This window comes from Ovis aries, chromosome 6 (genome assembly GCF_016772045.2).
Source record: "Ovis aries strain OAR_USU_Benz2616 breed Rambouillet chromosome 6, ARS-UI_Ramb_v3.0, whole genome shotgun sequence".
Classification (NCBI taxonomy): domain Eukaryota; kingdom Metazoa; phylum Chordata; class Mammalia; order Artiodactyla; family Bovidae; genus Ovis; species Ovis aries.
In genome coordinates this window covers 98172413-98192668 of record NC_056059.1, presented here as the reverse complement: position 1 = coordinate 98192668, position 20256 = coordinate 98172413, and the positions used below count along the sequence as shown (strand labels likewise).

The 20256-nt window shown below is 45.1% G+C and overlaps 1 protein-coding gene across 1 annotated transcript in view; it reads left to right on the top strand.

The window, feature by feature from the left end:
- The window catches only part of SCD5 (stearoyl-CoA desaturase 5), a 171876-nt gene extending 152205 nt beyond the window's left edge, over nt 1-19671 (top strand). The window contains 2 exon segments of the mRNA NM_001112815.1: nt 13482-13714; nt 18169-19671. Coding sequence (NP_001106286.1) covers nt 13482-13714; nt 18169-18359 — 424 coding nt within the window. The 3' untranslated portion in view covers nt 18360-19671.
- Nucleotides 19672-20256: the final 585 nt, after the last annotated feature.

Below are 20256 nucleotides of genomic sequence, written 5' to 3'. Positions count from 1 at the left end.
TTGAATAAACGTCACACTCCTAGTAATTCTGTATTTTCAGTCTCAGCCCCAGTTACCCTCTTTGGCCCTGACTCAGAGCCTGTGTGTTCTCCATCTGCATGCAAATACAAATGCAAATTCAGCTCTCTAGGGTTTTTGGACCCTTCACAGATTAAGAAGGAGACAGGGAAGCTGCTGCAGGTGGGAAAACTGACAAACGGAAATGGCAGCTTTTCAGTGCACCTGAAAATAAAGGCGGAATCGGCAAAGTTTAATAAGTAAATATAAGAACTCAGTTCTTGTAATGACTAAGTCATATAATAAGTCAGTTACTTGAGGCCAAGAGCGCTTCGTACCTTAACAGACCCTGTGGGCTAAACAGAGTCTAAGGCTCACGCTCATTGTATCAGACAGCTGTTAGGCAATATTACAGACGTCTGGACTGCCTCTATCCTGAGGCTGAAGCCCCTCATTCTTGGCAGTTCTCTGCGCTCCAGCTGGTTTCCGGCAGGTTCATCCTGACAGCGCTATCCTTATGCCCGAGCCTCCTGCACTGGGGCGTCTCTTATTGGTGCTGGAGCCTGTGACACCTCTCAGCACCCATGTTGACAATCCAGAAGTTTCCGTGCGGTGGTAGTGGGGATGTGGGCAATGTAGGGCGGCTGGTAGATGCACTTTCCCCCCTTCTTCCTCCCAGAAGGGTTGTTCCAAGTCTCCGTCACCCATCTGGCCTCTTGGAAGATGGAGCCCCCAGGTTGAGTGGTCAAGCAGTGGCCAGCTCAGGCCAGCCCCTGACTTTCCCTGCTGCCCACATTCTGTCTGCCCGGGACTGAGCCCTCCACATAGAGTAATTCATAGAAGCTTTGCTTAGACTTGCCTTTTGAGAAACCCAGGCCAAAACACTCATCACCATCATGGAAGGTCAAGTTATTTCAAAAAATTGATGGTGAAGAATCTGCCTGCAGTCAGGAAGACCTGGGTTCAATCCCTGGGTTGGGAAGATCCTCTGGAGAAGGGAAGAGCTTCCCACTCCAGTATTCTTGCCTGGAGAATCCCATGGACAGAGGAGCCTGGTGGGCTACAGTCCATGGGGTCACCAAGAGTCGGACATGACTGAGCAACTTTCACTGATTAAGATGGACCAAAAACTGGGCACTGATTTCCACATACTATTTATTTGGCACATAGAAATTCCCATTAAAAAATTTTATTGTTTATTTTATTTATTTTTGGTTGCACTGGGTCTTGGTGGCTTTGCTCAGGCTTTCTCTAGTTGTGGCAAACAGGGATTACTTTCTTTTTTTTAATTTATTTATTTTATTTGGAGGCTAATTACTTTACAATATTGTAGTGGTTTTTGCCATACATTGACATGAATCAGCCATGGGTGTGCATGTGTTCCCCATCCTGAACTCCCCTCCCACCTCCCTCCCCATCCCATCCCTCAGGGTCATCCCAGTGCACCAGCCCTGAGGACCCTGTCTCATGCATCGAACCTGGACTGGCAATCTGTTTCACATATGATAGTATACATGTTTCAATGCTATTCTCTCAAATCATCCCACCCTCTCCTTCTCCCACAGAGTCCAAAAGACTGTTCTATACATCTGTGTCTCTTATGCTGTCTCACAAATAGGATTATCTTTACCATCTTTCTAAATTCCATGTATATGTGTTAGTATACTGTATTGGTGTTTTTCTTTCTGACTTACTTCACTCTGTATAATAGGCTCCAGTTTCATCCACCTCCTTAGAACTGATTCAAATGTATTCTTTTTAATGGCTGAGTAATATTCCATTGCAGCCATGAAATTAAAAGACGCTTACTCCTTGGAAGAAAAGTTATGACCAACCTAGATAGCATATTCAAAAGCAGAGACATTACTTTGCCAACAAAGGTCTGTCTAGTCAAGGCTATGGTTTTTCCTGTGGTCATGTATGGATGTGAGAGTTGGACTGTGAAGAAAGCTGACCACCAAAGAATTGATGCTTTTGAACTGTGGTGTTGGAGAAGACTCTTGACAGTCCTTGGACTGCAAGGAGATCCAACCAGTCCATTCTGAAGGAGATCAGCCCTGGGTGTTCATTGGAAGGACTGATGCTAAAGCTGAAACTCTAGTACTTTGGCCACCTCATGTGAAGAGTTGACTCATTGGAAAAGACTCTGATGCTGGAAGGGATTAGGGGCAGGAGGAGAAGGGGACAACCGAGCATGAGATGGCTGAATGGCAACACTGACTCGATGGACGTGAGTTTGAGTGAACTCCTGGAGTTGGTGATGGACAGGGAGGCCTTGCGATTCATGGGGTCGCAAAGGTTCAGACACAACTGAACTGAACTGAATATTCCATTGTGTCTATGTACCACAGCTTTCTTGTCCATTCGTCTGCAGATGGACATCTAGGTTGCTTCCACGTCCTGGCTAGGGGTTACTCGTCATTGCAGTATTCCGGCTTCTCATTGAGGTGGCTTCTCTCATTTTGGAGCAGGGGCTCTAGGGCTCAGGCTCAACAGTCATGGTGCACAGGCTTAGGTGCTCCGCGAGCTTAGGTGCTCTGTGGGTTTGTCTGCTCCACAGCGTGTGGAATCTTCCTGGACCAGGGATCGAACCCATGTCCCCTGCATTGGCAGGTGGATTTTTAATCCACTCTGCCACCAGGGAAGTCCAGAAATACCCATCTTTAATGAGGTATAATTGACATAACGTTATATTAGTTTCAGATGAACAACAACATGCTTCAGTATTTGTAAATAATACAGAATGATCACCACAGTAAGTCCAGTTAACATGCCTCACCATACAGAGTTACAAATCTTTATCTCATGATGAGAACTTTCAAGATCCATTCCCCTACGTACTTTCAAGCATACAACACAGGTATGTAACACAGTTTTATTAACTATAGTTACCATGCACATTATAGACCCAGGACTTACTAATTATAACTGGAAATTTGTATCTTTTGGCCCCTTTCATGTAGAAATTTCCCATTTTGATTCAGATTCCATTGGATGGAATTCCATCTTATCCTTTGCCACAAACAATTTAAAAGAAAGTAGGGGTAATTAAACGTTTATATCTTCAACTAGCAAGAAAACCCAGCTGTCTAAAGTAGTTGTCTTCTTGAGTCTTGACAGCACAGTTGTACTGAGGGGTATTGGAAAATGCAATCAGCAGACTTGGAAGGAGATTTACCAGAATAGGCTTTCTTTCTTTTTTCTATTTATTTACTTTCGGCTGCGTTGGGTCTTAGTTGTGGCTAGCGGGCTTGGTTACTGCGCAGCTTGTGGGATCTTAGTTCCTCGAACAGGAATCGAACTGGCATTTCCTGCACTGGAAAGTGGTTTCTTAACCCCTGGACCACCAGGGAAGTCCCAGAATAGCTTTCTGCAGGAAATCAGACTTCAGCTGAGTTCTGAAGTCCTGGAGACCTTTGAAAGGATGGTGCAGCTTGAGTTTAGGGATGGAAACCGTGGGCTAGAAAGCATGCATTGTGCACAAGGGTGATATTTCTTCCACGTGAAATGGAAAAAAAATCATGTTTTGTCAGCCTGTTCATTTTTGCGCACAAGGAACATAGTCAGCCCACCTAAATCAGTTCATCTGTAGCAGTTGATATTGATCATGCAAATAGCCAAAATTACTCCAGTGGCTTCTTTCTTGTGCAGAAACCAGCTACTGGTGAGTAACTTATCATTGATAGTGTTTGGGAATCAAGCTTACTCCCTTGGGTGGGGCAAGAGGATTGTACTCTTGTCACTTGGCTATCGTCCTTTCAGTACAAGATCCACATGTGAGCACACACACACACACACACACACACACACACAGAGAGAATGCTATCTACTGTCACTAATTCTATAAAAAATTTCACCTTTAAATAGAGAAGGGAGGACAATCTCATATTTTAAAGGACCACTCTTTAAAAAAATTTTTTAAATACATCAAAGGACCACTCTTTAAAATGAATTAAAATTTTCTTACTTAAATCTTAGGCCAGATCCTAAAGGAAACAGAGAAGAAAAGACTTAAATAACAACAGCACGATCAAAGCAGAAAGTAGTAACCTAACATATTGGGCTTTCATTCTTTTGGGAATTGAATATCTCTTTGAGAATTTGATGAAAGCTCTGGACCTTGAACCCCAGAAAAATGGAAATGCAAAAAAAAAAAAAAGTTTGCATATAATTCCATGGGTCCCAGGTTAAAGAAAATGGTTATGTTTTCCCCGTGATGTTCAGTTTATCTCAGATAGCAAGAGTTGAGGTAGAATGCAGTTTTAAGGGTGCAGTCTTATGAGAGAAAGTAGATGTGCAGTGACTTTGTTTTAAAGTTATTTTGTAAATAATTTTAATTGTTCATCTTTGGTCATCATATTCTGTTACCATGGGAGTTAATCTGTCATTCTTATAATTTATTGAGAATGATTGATAACTAATTAGGAAGGGAGGGGGGAGAGTGGGGGAAATGAAGGACAAAGACAAAAAATCCTCAAGAGAGACACAGATTGACATAGTGTCTAAATCAACTTAAATTTCTAAAGGAGACTGGAGAAATCCTAAATATCAAACAGTTGAGGGTGGACTGACTTAATATTTTTTGGCCAAAGACAGGTGGACTCCTGTCACGCAAGTCAATAATTCAGCTACTTATTGGGCACCTGCTGTGTTAACCAGCATTTTGTGTTCAAGGAACAACGAATGATGTGAATTAGATCAAGACAAAGCCTAACCTCAAAGAATTTGTCCTGCGTTCATTATAATGGAATCAAAGCTTTGAAAAGGGAAAAAGTCCTTTTAACCTTCCTTCCATGGTCTTAGCAATCAATATGTCTGGGCATTTTTCTTCAAGTCCTTCATTGTTAATGAGGTAGGGATAATGCTCTTTTGTGTTAAAATTCTGCAGTGATGGTGTTTATCTTTTGAAACGCTGCTTAGTGAGCTCATGCAAGCTGTTTGTACAAAGACAAATTAAAATCAAGTAGATAGATGCAACTAGCCTCCACATTCAGACCTCAAGTCTGAAGTTGAAGAGAAAACAGAAAATAAAAATATGTCTTTTTTCCACACGTTGCAAGTTTCCGACAGAGATGCTTTCATGGAGAGGCTGGTTGCTATCTCTGGTTCCTCCATGGGAGGAATTAGCCAGGATATGGGAATTATGCATCTAGGTAGTCTAGTTAAAGGTTTTCTTCTAAGGGAATGCTTATTGTGAAGTAGCACAGGGAAAGTGATGTCAAGACTAACTAAGGGTCAAAAACAAATCTGGAGTGGTTAAAACTTTCTGAGAATACTCCAAATGCAGCCATCGTGAAACATTCTCACTTAAAGACACTGAAGCATCCAAGAAGCAGGCTCCGGGGTACAGCGGTGAAGCCTCTTTTCAACTTAATTCAGAGAGTCTGGAAGATTTTCTGAAGCCCATCAATGGGCTTCTGTCTTCAGATCTGCCTCCAAACAAATCACATATTCCACCTCCTGGTGGTCGATAAAAGAGGAGGCAAAGGAAGGAGGAAATGATCCATTCATTTAACCAGCTGCCAGGGCAGATCATCTGTCCTCAAAATAAATGTTTATTGTAAGCACCCAGATGATTTTGCCTGGTCCCCTACAAGATGCGAAAATTGCAGGGAAGATGAATTTCTGACTTGGCCGTAAGTGGAATCACAGAAGCAAACATATTTAATCAAGATGCCAGTGACGGCTCATCCCTCATCATTACGATACATTTGAGGACTGTAATTTCTCTCTCACCCGTTATATTTGCTTCTTTTCACATTTCCTGAGCTGACTGTGTTTGGAAGTCAGCAGGTCATTTCCCCTTCTTTCATGCTCTAATAGATTTCACTCTCAAGATCTCATACCCCAGCAGCACTGGACTGCTGTGCAAGGGTTAGTCAAGCAACAAGAAATGCTTGCAGACAGAGAACAGCAATTTCTTTTTCATCTGAAGAAAAATGAGAGTTTTAAGATGCTTATCACACCCAGATTTGAATATATATATATATATGAAATCCCTGATTCTTCTCCATAGAAAAAACTTTTGGTCTCAAGGCCTTTAATGTTTCAATTCTTATTGTGATCCAGTTTATTGGCATAAGGATATTCTTCAAAGCATTGAAAGGTTAGGGCCTGTGTCAATATCTATGTCCTGTAATCAGAGCCTAGTTGGACGGGAGTGTTGTGGCGTGATGCATTTGATGTGTGAAAATGGACTGCACGTGCGTGCTTGGTCACTTCAGTTGTGTCTGACTCTGCAATTCCATGGACTGTAGCCCACCAGGCTCCTCTATCCGTGGGATTCTCCAAGCAAGAGTACTGGAGTGGGTTGCCATGCCCTTCTCTAGGGGATCTGCCCCACCCAGGGATTGAAACTGCACCTCTTAAAGTCTCCTGCATTGGCAGGTGAGTTTTTTGTTGCTGTTTTTACCACTAACGCCACCTGGAAAGCCCAATGGACTGCATATCTTGGAATGCTGAAAACCATCTTCCCACTTTGATATTGGTGTCATGAGCAACTGTGAGATGGGAACTGAAAGGTTTCCAACATCTATTGTGGGTCTCCTCTTATAAGCTGTCACTTTGAAGCTCTAGGACACGCCTCCCAAGTTACTGTAAGGTGAGCTTGAGTGTTGACTTTTGTGATTCTGGCTTAAATGTTTGAGTCTCTGGGTGCAGCTACTCTTCCTTGGGTCGTTCTCAGATTTCTACCGCCCCTTCTCTCTTCACCCCTTTCTTTTTCTTTCTCCCTTGATGGTTTTAGGAGGCTTCTCCTATCCTTTCTTTTCCTATCAGATAACTCCCATCTGAGCGTTCACAGAAAGACAAAGAGGAAGTCACTCACATTCCAAGAAAAGACCAAACCTGTTAGACTGGCTGTTAATCTTAAATGTTGCCTAAAATGTAGCATATTTGGCAGCTCAGAGAATGACCTAGAAGCTCATGCTCAGAAATCACTCATTAAACTGGAGGTAGGATGTAAGATATAGTTTGGGCCAAGGCAGAAAAGAAGGAGAGACGACCTCAATGGGTTGCCATTTCCTTCTCCAATGCATGAAAGTGAAAAGTGAAAGTGAAGTTGCTCAGTCGTGTCCGACTCTTAGCGACCCCATGGACTGCAGCCTACGAGGCTCCTCCGTCCATGGGATTTTTCAGGCAAGAGTACTGGAGTGGGATGCCATTGCCTTCTCATTGGAGGTAGGTTACCTTTATTCAGGCAAGGAGGGGCAACAGTTGGCCTAAGGCTGAGCATGAGAGGGATCAGGGAGGCTTCATATTTAAAGGGAGGTTTGTGGAAGCGATAAGGGAAGCGTTAGTCAGGCGAGACATTTTGGGTAATCTTTAGTTGAGATGGCATTTGTAGTTGAACAAGGGATGGGAGGTTTTGGGCAGGGGGTGATAAGTCCCCTGGGCAGGGGGCGGTAATTCCTGGGCAGATGTAGGGGGTGGGAGGTTTCTGGGCAGGGGGTGATAAGTTCCAGGTAGATGCAACCGGCCCGGAGCATCAGGGCAGGACTTGTTTTCCCCAAAGTTAGATGATTCAGCAAGGGCCTTTAAGACCATTGTTTTCTTTTCCAGGCCCAAGGACTCCTTCATAGGAAGCCTCACAGTGAAACCTGTTGGTGGAAGCTGGGGGTTGAGTCTCAGGGAACACAAATGTCTTTCATTGAGTTGTTGGCTTCACATACACAATCCTGTGTTGGCACCAGTCCAAGAGATGAACATCTCATGAGGAACCCAAAAGCAGGCTGAACATTCATTGTACAATTTGTGGGTTTTTTGGAAAACCTTGGCATCTTATCAGTCATACTCTGAACAGCCCTGCTGAAGTCACATAAGCGCTTTTATTTTTCTGAGAACTCATCATTGACTAACCGTTCCTGTAAACATATTTAGCAGTGCCTGCTCTGTGCAGGGCTCTGTGCTAGACGCTGCAGAGTCTGATTTTATGCCTCACTCCACAGGCCCAGCAGTCTATCCTGTGGCAAGACAGGTTACCCTGAAGTTGCCTCTGGGATGGATATTACATTGTAGAAAGTTTCCTGGGGAGGGTTGTTGGGGTCAACACCTGTGGAAGAAGGGACAGAAACAGGATTGAGGAAGGGAAGAAACTGGGCCTTGACTGGTCTCAATGGAGGCTTAAGCCAGCCCTGCAGGTGGTTTATTCTTCAGAGTCATGGTGAGTTGGAGCAGCGGTACTCCACCTGGGTAATGGACTTCTGCTCTTTTAGGTCAGTCACTGGATGGGGTTGTTGGGAAAAGGTGTGACTTAGGGCAAGATGACTCCGTTGGGCAGAGACAGCATTGCCATCGCCTGGGAGATGAAGCCTTCTGATCCTAAGAGGAATCTGGATGCCTCACCATAGTGTCCACTACATTATGCTAGAAGGCTTTTGGCTACTCCACAGAACCTCTTGACTGTCTTGTCCCAGAGTAATACCTCAGGAATAAAGCCACTGAAGGGGCAGTTAGTTCGGTGGCTCAGCAACACATTCAAGAGCCTTTGCATCTTTCTGCTCCGTCAACCGGAGAGGTCTCCTTTCTTTTCTGATCCTCCTTCCTGTCGCCGTCGCAAGGGTAATGACGGTGGAGCAGGTCCAGGAGACGCTATGAAGAAAAGAGACGCCATCTTTCCCTCTGAGCCCTTTCTGTTATCAAGGAAAAATGTTCTTTCATCACTCTCTTTTTTTCGTTGAGGTAAAATATATGCAACATGCTATTTATTATTTTAACCATTCATAAGTGTATTAATTCTGTAGCATTAAGTATATTCACAGTGTTGTATGTGGACTTCCCAGGTGGCGCTAGTGGTAAAGAATCCGCCTGCCAATGCAGGAGACCCAGGTTCGATCCCTGGGTCTGGAAGATCCCCTGGAGAAGGGCATTGCAACCCAAGCCAATAAGATTCCCATGCTTATAGAATCCCTGTGGACAGAGGAGCCTGGTGGGCTACGGTCCATGGAGTCACAAAGAGTCAGACATGACTGAAGTGACTTGGCACATGGCACAGTGTTGTATACCTATCTTCACTTTTATATTCAAATATTTTTCATCACTCTCAAAAAAAAAAAAACCCCTATACCTATGAAGCAATAGGTATTGCTTTTCCTTTCCTCTTCCTTCCCAATTCCTAGTGATCTCCATTCTACTTTCTCTATGAATTGCTTTTTCTACGTTCTTTGTATAAGTGGAATCGTAACCATATTTGTCCTTCTGTGCCTGGTTTATTTCATATTTTCAAGTTTCATCCATGTTGTGACTTGTATCAAAAGTTTGTTCCTTTTTATGGCTGAATAGTATTCCATTGTATGGATGGACAGCATTTTGTTTATCCATTCATCTACTAATGGACACTTGGGTTACTTCCACCTTGTGGCTATTGTTAATAATGTTTCTATGAACATTGGTGCTCAAATGCCTGTTCAAGTCCCTGCTTTCCAACCTTCTGAATAGATACATAGATTTGGAATGGCTGGATCATATGATAATTTGATATTTAACCTTTTGAGAAGCTTTTATTTTTTGCAGCAGCAGCAGCTTCACCACTTTCCATTCCCGTCAGTGATGCATAAGGGTTCCAGTTTCTCTACATTGTCATTAACACTTGTTATTTCCCTTTCAAAAGTTATAGCCATCCTTTCTCTCTGAGAAGTACAATAACCTGGGGCTTCCTGCCTGGTCCAAGGGGGCTATAGAAATCCTCTGAGAGAGAAGAATGGTTAGACTGAAGCCGAAGCCTGTGGGCTGCAGTCAAACCAGAGACAGTGGATTCCATAGGGTGGGGACAAAGCAAGAGAGTCACGGCAAGGGCCAGGCTTCTCCCTGGGAAACCACAGCCCCTCTGCACCACGGCACAGCACCCTCATTGACGGAGTGTGTCCATCCTGAGTCCATGGCGAGGAGTAAATGAGAGAAAGCCTGTGGCACGCTTAGCCCAACATCCAGCACAGAGTCAGCCATTAATATGTGATTTCTGTTTCCTTTCCAGGAGCAAAATGAGGGTCCCAGACTGTGGCTCAGAACAGGACTAGGGGGACTTCCCTTGTGATCCAGTGGTTTAAGAACCCGACTCGCAATGCAGGGTACATGGGTTTGATCCCTAGTTGGGGGACAAAGATCCCACATGCTTTGGGGCAACTAAGCCCCGGTGCCGGGAAAGGTAGGAAGGAAGAAACTGCATTTTAAAAAAGAACAGGACTTCGAGAGGCTCCTTTCAGAGGTACTGGATTGTAACCCAGAGTGGAGGGACAGAAGGAAGCTCCCGAGTTGCAGGGTGCCCTATGGAAACATTCAGCTGCTTCCTGTCTTTCCCAGAGGCACCCACGATGAGCAGCCACTGCAGACCATCATCTCTGGGCTTCCTGTCAGAGCCCCTGGCTCCTCACACACCCGCACAAGCTCCCAGGACCCTTGGCCACGGCCTGCGTGCTTCTTGCAGATCCGCTCTTTAGTGGATGCTCCCACCCAGCTGCTGTCCTTTCTGGAGAGTTGCCCTTGTACACAGGTTCACCCAGCTCAGGAGGCACCCTGAGGCTGGATGATGCAGAGTCACCTGGCTCCACGGGATCTGCCAAGGCTCACTGTGCATGAGCTTCTCCCCGGGCCCATCCTGCCTTCCTCGCGTCAAACATCTCCCCAAAAGCCTTGTGCATCGGACTCTGGGAGCCCAGACTCAGACCAGCAATCTCTTCACTGTGTGTTGTCATTGCCCCTCCAACTACAGCCACTCATCTGACCTCCCAGGCACCCTCCTTCCACTAAAATGCAGTCATATCTTATGCCGAAATGGGTGCTGATAGGTTAACGTGCATGCGTGATAATCTCTTCAGTCACATCCAACTCTGCAACCCTATGGACTGCAGCCTGCCAGGCTCCTCTGTCCATGGGATTCTCTAGGCAAGAATACTGGTGTGGGCTGCCATGCCCTCCTCCAGGGGATCTTCTTGACCTAGGGATCGAACCCCTCTCTTTTATGTCTACCTGCATTGGCAGGTTGGTTCTTTACCACTAGCACCACATGGGAAGCCTGATGGATTAATATGTTGCCCAATAAAAACAGTGACAATTATGTGGGAACTGACCCTTATGTGCATCTAGCAATCTGCAAAACCTACATGATTTTATTTGCAAATTAGAATAGCCTGATAGTCTCTGAAATGCTTCTGCCTGGATTTGAATCTTGGTCCTGCTGCTTATTAGCCTTGTGACCTTGACCCAACTATATAACCTATAAAAGGCTCAATTTTCCCATCTGTAAAATGAGGGTACTACTGGTGCCCTCCTCCTAAATTTTTGTTAGAATTAAATGAGCCCGTACATGGATGGGTCTCAGAATAACCAGGACACGTAGTAAGCACATAGTATCCATTAGGCATTAGTGTTTTTCAAATTGGAGTGTAATTGCCTTACAATGTTGTGTTGGTTTCTGCTGTACAGCGAAGTGAATCAGCTATGTGTATACATATATCCCCTCCCTCTTGAACTTCCCTCCCATCTCACTCCCATCCCACTCCTCTGCTGCTAAGTCACTTCAGTCGTGACTGACTCTGTGCGACCCCATAGACGGCAGTCCACCAGGCTCCCCCATCCCTGGGATTCTCCAGGCAAGAACACTGGAGCAGGTTGCCATTTCCTTCTCCAATGCATGAAAGTGAAAAGTGAAAGTGAAGTCGCTCAGTCGTGTCCGACTCTTAGCGACCCCATGGACTGCAGCCTATCAGGCTCCTCCATCCATGGGATTTTTCAGGCAAGAGTACTGGAGTAGGGTGCCATTGCCTTCTCCAATCCCACCCCTCTGGGTCATCCCAGAGCCCCGAGCTGAGCTCCCCAGGCTGGCATTCGTACTTGCTCCTCTCAAGAACCCCGTGTGCTATTGTAATTCCTGCCTGTGTTGGACACCTCTTGTGCCCACCTCATGCTCCCAGCCCACCTTTTCACTCCAGCTGTTCCTGCGGCACAAGTGTAACTCACCAGCAACGTGCCCAGCCACACTGCCTACTTCCTGCCCTGGCTTCTCTGCCACCCCCACCTGAGATGCCCGTGACTACACTCAGCCATTCTGACCCAAGCAAACCTGAAAGTGTGAGAGAGCTGACCTCCCACGTAGACCCCTTGACCAAAAAGGAACTGGGGCCAAAGGGAAAACAGTCCCCTTTTCATTCCTAGAGAGAATTCTGAGCTATAATGTGTCCCATGGAGGTCCCGCAGCAGTGGGCACCCACAGCTTGACTCTTCCCTCCTTTCATTTCCCTCTTCCCAGCTGCCTACTCCTGTTACTCGAGGTCACTTCCCCAAATGAACTACCCACATACAAGCCCTTGCCTCATGCTCTGTTTGGGGAACCATCTCACTGTGTACACAAAGAGTGGCAGAACAAAGAGAGGCTTGTTTTCCGTGAAGAATCAGACCTGGACTCAAGTCAGATTTCTTGCACCTCCCACATCTCGTTTCCTCAAGCTGTGCCCCGTCCCGGTTCATACATGTGCCTTTTAACGGAGGCCTCCCACGAGCTGGGTAAGCCGAAGGAAAACCGAGGAGAAAACAGCTGTGACCAGGCAGCTTTGTTTTGTTTTGTTGTTTTGGAGTGGGGCAGGGGTTGGTTTATTTTTTAGCCAAACTGCGTGGCATGTGAGATCTTAGTTCCTTGACCAAGGATAGAACCTGTGGCCCCTGCAGTGGAAGTGTGGAGTCTTAACCACTGGCCCTCCAGGGAAGTTCTGGAACAGGCAGCTTTGGACTTTTTCATTTCACAGCCCCTTCATGTCCCTGCTAAGAGCCTGTGCCACACAGCCAAAGGTTTCACATGACCGGAGCAGGGACTCTTGTCAAATTTGTCTTGGTACCACTGGCCCTTGGGGCCTGGTATACAGGAGGCGCTCAGGAAACACTTGCTCGGTACACAAGTCCAGCAAGCAAACTACTGATGGTTTCTTTTTAATCTTTGCTTTATATGTGGCCATGTTTGTTCATATACTTGTTTATTTTTATGCTGGTTTAGAACATAATTGCGGATGGACAGAGAACATTTAAGGAAGGGTTGTTTACCTTTTTCCCGAGCTACATTAAAACAGATTCACATGCCTGCAAAGTATTCAAAGAATATTGGATATTTCTTGAAATTATGGTTAAAAAAAAAAAACAAAACTGTTTGTCGGGTTGACTGGTGAAAGAAATAGAAGCCCTCGAACTGTGGCTTGTAGGACACACGTAGCTCAGAGATGCAGGGGTTTCACCTGTACCGATTGTTTAATACTTGAAATTCTGAAGTTTGCAGAGGGTCCTACCACTTCCTATAACTTCTGCCTGCCCTAATTCTCAAGTTGGTGTTACCTGCCTAGCCCTGGTAGGTGGATTAGTTTGTGATCCCCATACAGAGACACAACAGGCTCCAAGAGTTGACGGAACTGACTGGCATCATTCCTGACTCCCCCTGCAGCTTGCTCACTGCCCCCCACCACCATCAACAGGTGCCCCATGGCAGCGTGACTTCCTCCTCTTTCCAGGTACTACAAGATCACCGTGGTGCTCATGTGCTTCGTAGTCCCCACGCTGGTGCCCTGGTACATCTGGGGAGAGAGCCTGTGGAACTCCTACTTCCTGGCCTCCATCCTCCGCTACACCATCTCACTCAACGTCACCTGGCTGGTCAACAGCGTCGCCCACATGTATGGAAACAGGCCCTATGACAAGCACATCAGTCCTCGGCAGAACCCGCTCGTCACCCTGGGTGCCATCGGTGAGTGTCACGTGGGAACCCCTGGGGACAGTGGGTGTTCAGACCTTCTTGATTTCTCGGGGGTTTTGCAGGACGTGTCAAGGGAGGCAAGGGAGTGGAGTGGACTGAAATGGATTTGGGCTTTGGCGTTAGAATCCTGGCTCTTGGACAAGCCTCTTACTCTCTGGTTTACACCTTTCTTATTTGTGAAATGGAAACAGGAATACCTGCTTCATAAAGGTATTATGGGTTCAGTCCCTGGGTTGAGGAGATCCCTTGGAGAAGGAAATGGCAACCCACTCCAGTATTCTTGCCTGGAGAATCCCCATAGACAGAGGAGCTTGGGGGGCTACAGTCCATGGGATCGCAGAGAGTCAGACCTGACTGAGGGACTCACACTTCACTTTCAAAGGGGTTATGAGAATTAAATAAGATACTATAGATCATCTGCTTAGTATGGTGCCTGGCACATAGTAGGTAATCAGTAATTAGCAGCTATTTATTTTTACGCTAGCCATTTCCCTACTAAAGGAGGAGTAGCAGTTGATGTCGCTCTCAAACTGCCTGACCGCCCTTAGCCTCAGCTGTCCAACATTTGGCTGACCATTTAAAAAGGCCCTCAAACAGAGGGATGGAGAGAAACGGGACCTTGACAATCTCGTGGGACCGCAGAATGGTTAAGAGTCAGTCTGACAGGCTTAGTTGAGGCTTGGTTCCTCTGCTCAATCTCTGGGCAAGTTAGCAGGCTCCTCCCCACCTTGTGTTCTCATCTGTAAAGTGGGGATAAGAGTAGCGTTGACCTTCGCCCAGGGTCACCATAGGGTTAGGTTACCTAGTGTTTGCAGCAGTGCTTAGCAGGAAACAAGCCTTCAGGGATGTTGTTTTCCTTACTAGCCTAATGGTCTTAGGCAAATAACTTGTCCCTTCTGTGCACTTCCATCCTCATTTTAAAGTAGGGTTATTCATAGCAGCTAGCTGAGTGATGTGAGGATTATAAGTACTAATACCCTTTGATGAATTCAGCCCTGTGGTTGGCACACAATAAGTGATTAATAGATGTTACCAGGACTTCCCTGGTAGCTCAGCTGGTAAAGAATCCGCCTGCAATGCAGGAGATCCAGGTTCGATTCCTGGATTGGGCAGATCCCCTGGAGAAGAGGTAGGCTACCCACTCTAGTATTCTTGGGCTTCCCTGTGGCTCAGTTTGTAAAGAATCCGCCTACAATGCGGGAGACCTGGGTTCAGTCCCTGGGTTGGGAAGATCCTCTGGAAGAGGGCATGGCAAACCACTCCAGTATTCTTGCCTGGAGAATCCCCGTGGACAGAGGAGCCTGGCAGGCTGCAGTCCATGGGATTGCAAAGAGCTGGACACGATTGAGCGACTAAGCACAGCTGTGTCTTGATGGAAGCGTCTTGGGCTTCTGTATAAGCTGAGCTTGAGCTCGAGACTAAACCCAGGAAGGAAGTTTCCTGCTGTTAAGTATAAACAGTCTCTGCATCACTCTGCAATGAATTTCTGCCATCGTGGTGTACGGGTCACCCATTCATTAAGACCCTAGGGATCTTGTGTTGACAAGAGCAATGTAAGTTGAATAAAGACCCTATTTCGCTTTGGGAATAACTTGATAAGCAGAGAGAAAAGTATGAGCTTCCTGACCCCTCCTATTGTTTTCTCTTCATCTCACTCTTTGTCTTTAATAAGAATCGTGGTGAGGGAAGCCACATCCAGTGGTGACTCTGAGAGCGACAAGAGTGGGCCCCATGCATCTGTTACCACCTTACATAGGGGATGGTGGGCCAGGAAACCCAAGGAATGTGCCCACGACACAGGTCCTGAAAAACTGGGTGTTGGCTTGAAGACTCTCAAGGTCTACACTGAACTCTCAGCCAGCTTTCCTGATAAAGGTCACTAGAAGATTCTTGTTACACCAGCCATATGGGAGACCCAGGGCTATGTTCAGAGTTCTTAGAACAGTGCCTATTTCTGAAAAATAGGGGGAAACTCTAGAACTCTAGTCCAAGAATGATGGGTAGAAAAGACCTAAATTAAAAAGAAGAGCACAGACCACAGACTGATCCATCTGATGGACTCATCGTACAGCAGAATCTTCCAAATGCGGTCAGTAGAAGAACTGTATGGTGACCAGTAGCCACTTAAGAAGTAAAGGAAGAATCTGGCAGTTCCTCAAATAGTTAAAAATGGTTACTATAGGATACAGCAACTCCACTCCTATATTTATACCCTAGAGAAAAGACAATGTATGTCCACATAAAAACTTGTATATGAGTGTTCATAGCAGCATTATTCATAACAGCTAAAAAGTAGAAATACAGCAAATGTCACTCACCTGATGAATGGATGAATGCAATGTGGTATATCCATACCATGGAATACTCTTCAGCAATGAAAACAGATGAAGTACTGATACCTGCTACAACCTTGAAAACAGTATACTGAGTGAAAGAAGCCAGTCGCAAAAGACTGCATATTATTCGATTTCATTTACACGAAATGTTCAGAATAAGCCAATCTATAGAGACTGTATTAGTAAAAGTAAATGTGAAAGTTGCTCAGTCGAGTCCGACTCTTTGTGACAGTATATGTGTGTGTGTATATATGAGAAGAAAATGGCAACCCACTCCAGTATCCTTGCCTGGGAAATCCCATGGACAGAGGAGCCTGGCAGGCTATGGTCCTGGGGTCACAAAGAGTCAGAGACGATGTATATACATATACACGCACGTGGCAGTTTAGTTGCTAAGTTGTCTCCAACTCTTAGCTCCTCTGTCTGTGGAATTTCCCAGGCAAGGATATTGGAATATATATATGTAATTATATATATAATATTGCTTATAATAAATCTCTCTCTACCTATATATTGGGTGTGTTCTGTAAGATCACATGGAAACCTGACCGAACTTTTTGGCCAGCCCAACATACATCTGCATAGAGGCAGATGTGTTCTGTTTCTGCGTGTGCCCATGTGTGTGTGTTTCCGGGAACGGGGTGGGGGAAGGAGGAGAGATTGATGATGAGGAACTGGCTGGTGAGATTACGGAGGCTGAGTCCCACTGTCTGCCATCTGCAAGCGGGAGACCCTGGAAAGCCAGTGGTATAACTAAATCTGAGCACCAAGGCCTGAGAACTAGGGGAGCTGATGATGCAGGTCCCAGTCTGAGGGCAGGAGAAGATGAAATATACATTCAATCAGTGTCCAGAAAACAGGGGGCAATTCCTCCTCCGGGCCCTTAAGGCACTGGCTGATGCCCACTCAACATGGAGGAGGACCGTCTACTTTACTGACTCCACTGCTTCAGATGCTAATCTCATCCAGAAACACCTTCACAGACACCCAGAAATAAGGGTTAATCTGCACACTCCTTGGCCAGTCAGGTTAACATGTAAACTTAACCATCACAGAGAAAGAAAGTAGGACTGGAAGGATGGGGGGATGGATGGGGCTCAACATCCATCCATCCTTGGGGAGTGGAGTTTCTTTTTAGGTAGTGAAAATGTTATAAAGATCGTTGTGGGGATGCCTGCACAACTCTGCAAATATACTGAAAGCCATTAACTTGGATACTTTAAATGGGTGAATTGTACGGTGAATTACATTTCAATAAAGCTGTTTGAAAAAAAATGAAAAAAGATGTGAGACTCCTCCTGAAAACACCCTGGGGGAGGGGCAGTAAGGGAGGAAAAGTTACTCACTGTGAAGGGAAGAGTAATATATAGGCAGATTTTGGATATTTAAAGATCCAACTCCTTAATTCACTTACTTATGGGAACGATTATCATTTATCTCTTCCGAGCTTTCCCAAGAAGTCTTCCTTTAATCCCTTCAGTCGACAGAGGCTATTTTTCTTTTATGAACATACATCAAAATGATGATCTGTTATCAGCCATTCGGCATTTAGCTTCCGAAGTACATCTCTAAAGTCATGGGAGCATGTCACCAGTTCACAGGGAAAATTCATCTTGAGACTTTATGCTGATAACTTTATTGTTATTTTTCTGTTCCTATCGTTTGTCTAGCCAATTCAGTGAATGCTCCCTAAGGGCAGATGTCAAGTACAGTAAGTCCCCTACATACAAACACGTTCTATTCCGAGAGCAAGTTCGGAAGTCCGGTTTGTTCAGAAATCCAACAAAGTTAGCCTAGGTAGCCATCTAACTCAATCGGCTATATAGTACTGAACTGTAATAAGTCTCTAATACTTTTCACATAGATAATACATACATAAAAAGGAAACAAAAAATAAAGCATCTCTAATCTTACAGTCCAGTATCTTGAAATGCATGTGCAGTACAACAGATGGCACACCACACATCTTTGTAGGTTTGTACATAGAGGACCTTCTGTAAGATTTTTTTTCCCCATGGAGCCTAACACAGGGTCTTGCAATCTCGTGGCATTTAAAAGCTCTGCAGAGAGGTGCTGATAGTGTTATTTCAAGCCTACTTTGTCTTCCAGGTGAAGGTTTCCATAACTACCATCACACCTTTCCCTTTGACTACTCTGCGAGTGAATTTGGCTTAAATTTCAACCCAACCACCTGGTTCATTGACTTCATGTGTTGGCTGGGGCTAGCCACTGACCGCAAACGGGCAACCAAGCAGATGATCGAAGCCCGGAAAGCCCGGACTGGAGACGGGAGCGCCTGACTTCTGGACCCTGCATCTGCGCCCGCTGTCAACGACGCCTCGGTTCACGGCCTTTGTTACCACACTACTCTTGTTCATTGGATCGTGGGAGGGGGCGCAAGCTGGGGAGAGAACAGAATCCACGCAGTTTGCGGATTTTTCTCGTTGGTCTCAAAATAATGTCAAGATACAAACTATCAATGAAAAGAATTTTTTAAAAGTCAGTGTAACTATGCTTTAACACTAGAACGCGGACATGTGATTTAATCGCTATAGCTACAACATGTCATTCAAACATACATCGTCATGTGCTTGTACTTGTACTGTGATGTTACCCCGACAGGATGAAGGAATTTCGCATTCTTTCAGTGTGATTCAGGAGAGCCTTTGTTTTCTGTTTTAAACCCAGCCTTATTTTCAAACAGACTATCTGAAGGAGCAGAGAGGCAGGGTGGAAGACAAAAGAGAGGGTCTAAATAGTAAGGAAAGAATGTTTCTGCTTTGTAATTATTGTGTGTGTTTGTTGTTGCTTTAAAGGAAGAAAATTGAAAATGTTAAAAAGTGAGAATACAGGAAATGGCTCTCTTATTTTTTTGCCCTGTTTCCAGCTTGTTGATGTTCCACTTTCTTTGCTTCAAGGGGTCTGTTCACTGCTCAGCTAGCTTTGTGTCCTGAGCTGTCCGTCCAGCTGACCCTATAAATCAGTGCCTGTTTTAAGTGTTTGATTTTGTTCTCTTTGCTATTGTCATTTTAAGATGTAGAGCTCAGAAGTGCCAGACATCAAATGAAGCTCAAATGAAGCTCTCATTTAAATGTTTAGACACCTAATTTATATTCTAATTGATCCTAGCCACTGATGCATGTACTTTACCTAGTCCTGCTAAATAAGCATATTAATTTTCCACACCAGGTCCTCAGATCTGAATAACCAACAGTTATCTAGAACTCAGTGTCTACAAATGTTTCACCTGCATGCGGCCTTCATTGATTTTGCAGCAAGACATAAAGTGATCATTATGTAGCCTCTGGATTTTAAAAAAATTTGTGTGTTAAGTCGCCTTGTAAAGAGCATGTCGAATTAATGGGACAGCGTGCCCTTTGTGTTAGATGTTAGAGCAAAAGAGAGCCTTATAGTTTGGCATCAGAGCACTTCGAAGATAGTGCTGCAAAGATAGGGAAGATGTAGGATTTAAATTCACATTTTTGAAAAGAAGTGACGCCAGTAAGGAATTGTCATAATAAAGTTCTTCATCCAGCAGGTGTTTAACGGTGTTATTTTTGCCATTAATAATGTGTAAACTATGAGTGATTCACAATAAATGATTATGAATTCGTTGGTGTTCCTGACCTGATACTTAAACCCAGTTTGAATGTCCCTCAAGGGTGCCTTATGCTTTGTGATGACCACATAATGCACGTTTGATTTGGGCTCTGGGCTAACAACAGCCCCTAAGACAGGACCTCTCCTATCCCATCAGTCTTACGCATAACCAGAGGGAAAATCAGCAGGTTTTATTTGGACTGTAGAGCACCAGGGACTGGTTTTGTGAAAGACAATTTTTTTTCACAGACTTGGGGTGAGTGTGTTGGGGGGGGTGGTTTCAGAATGATTCAAGTGCATTATATTTATTGTGCCCTTTATTGCATCAGCTTTACCTCAGGTCATCAGGCATTAGATCCCAGAATTTGGGGACCCCTGCTGCCCCAGTGGTGTCATTTCTCACTCACCAGCACCTTTGCTTGTACTGCTTCGAGCTGACACATGGGAACCCAACTCCTATATGTCATCAAAACATCACAAAGCATCCCTTCCTCCCCACAGCCCTGCCGAGGTGGGCAGATGGACTCAACTCTCACAGCCCTGCCTCTCAGCTCTGCTCCATTCCATGCTCCTCACTCTCTGCCCATCTTTTGCCCC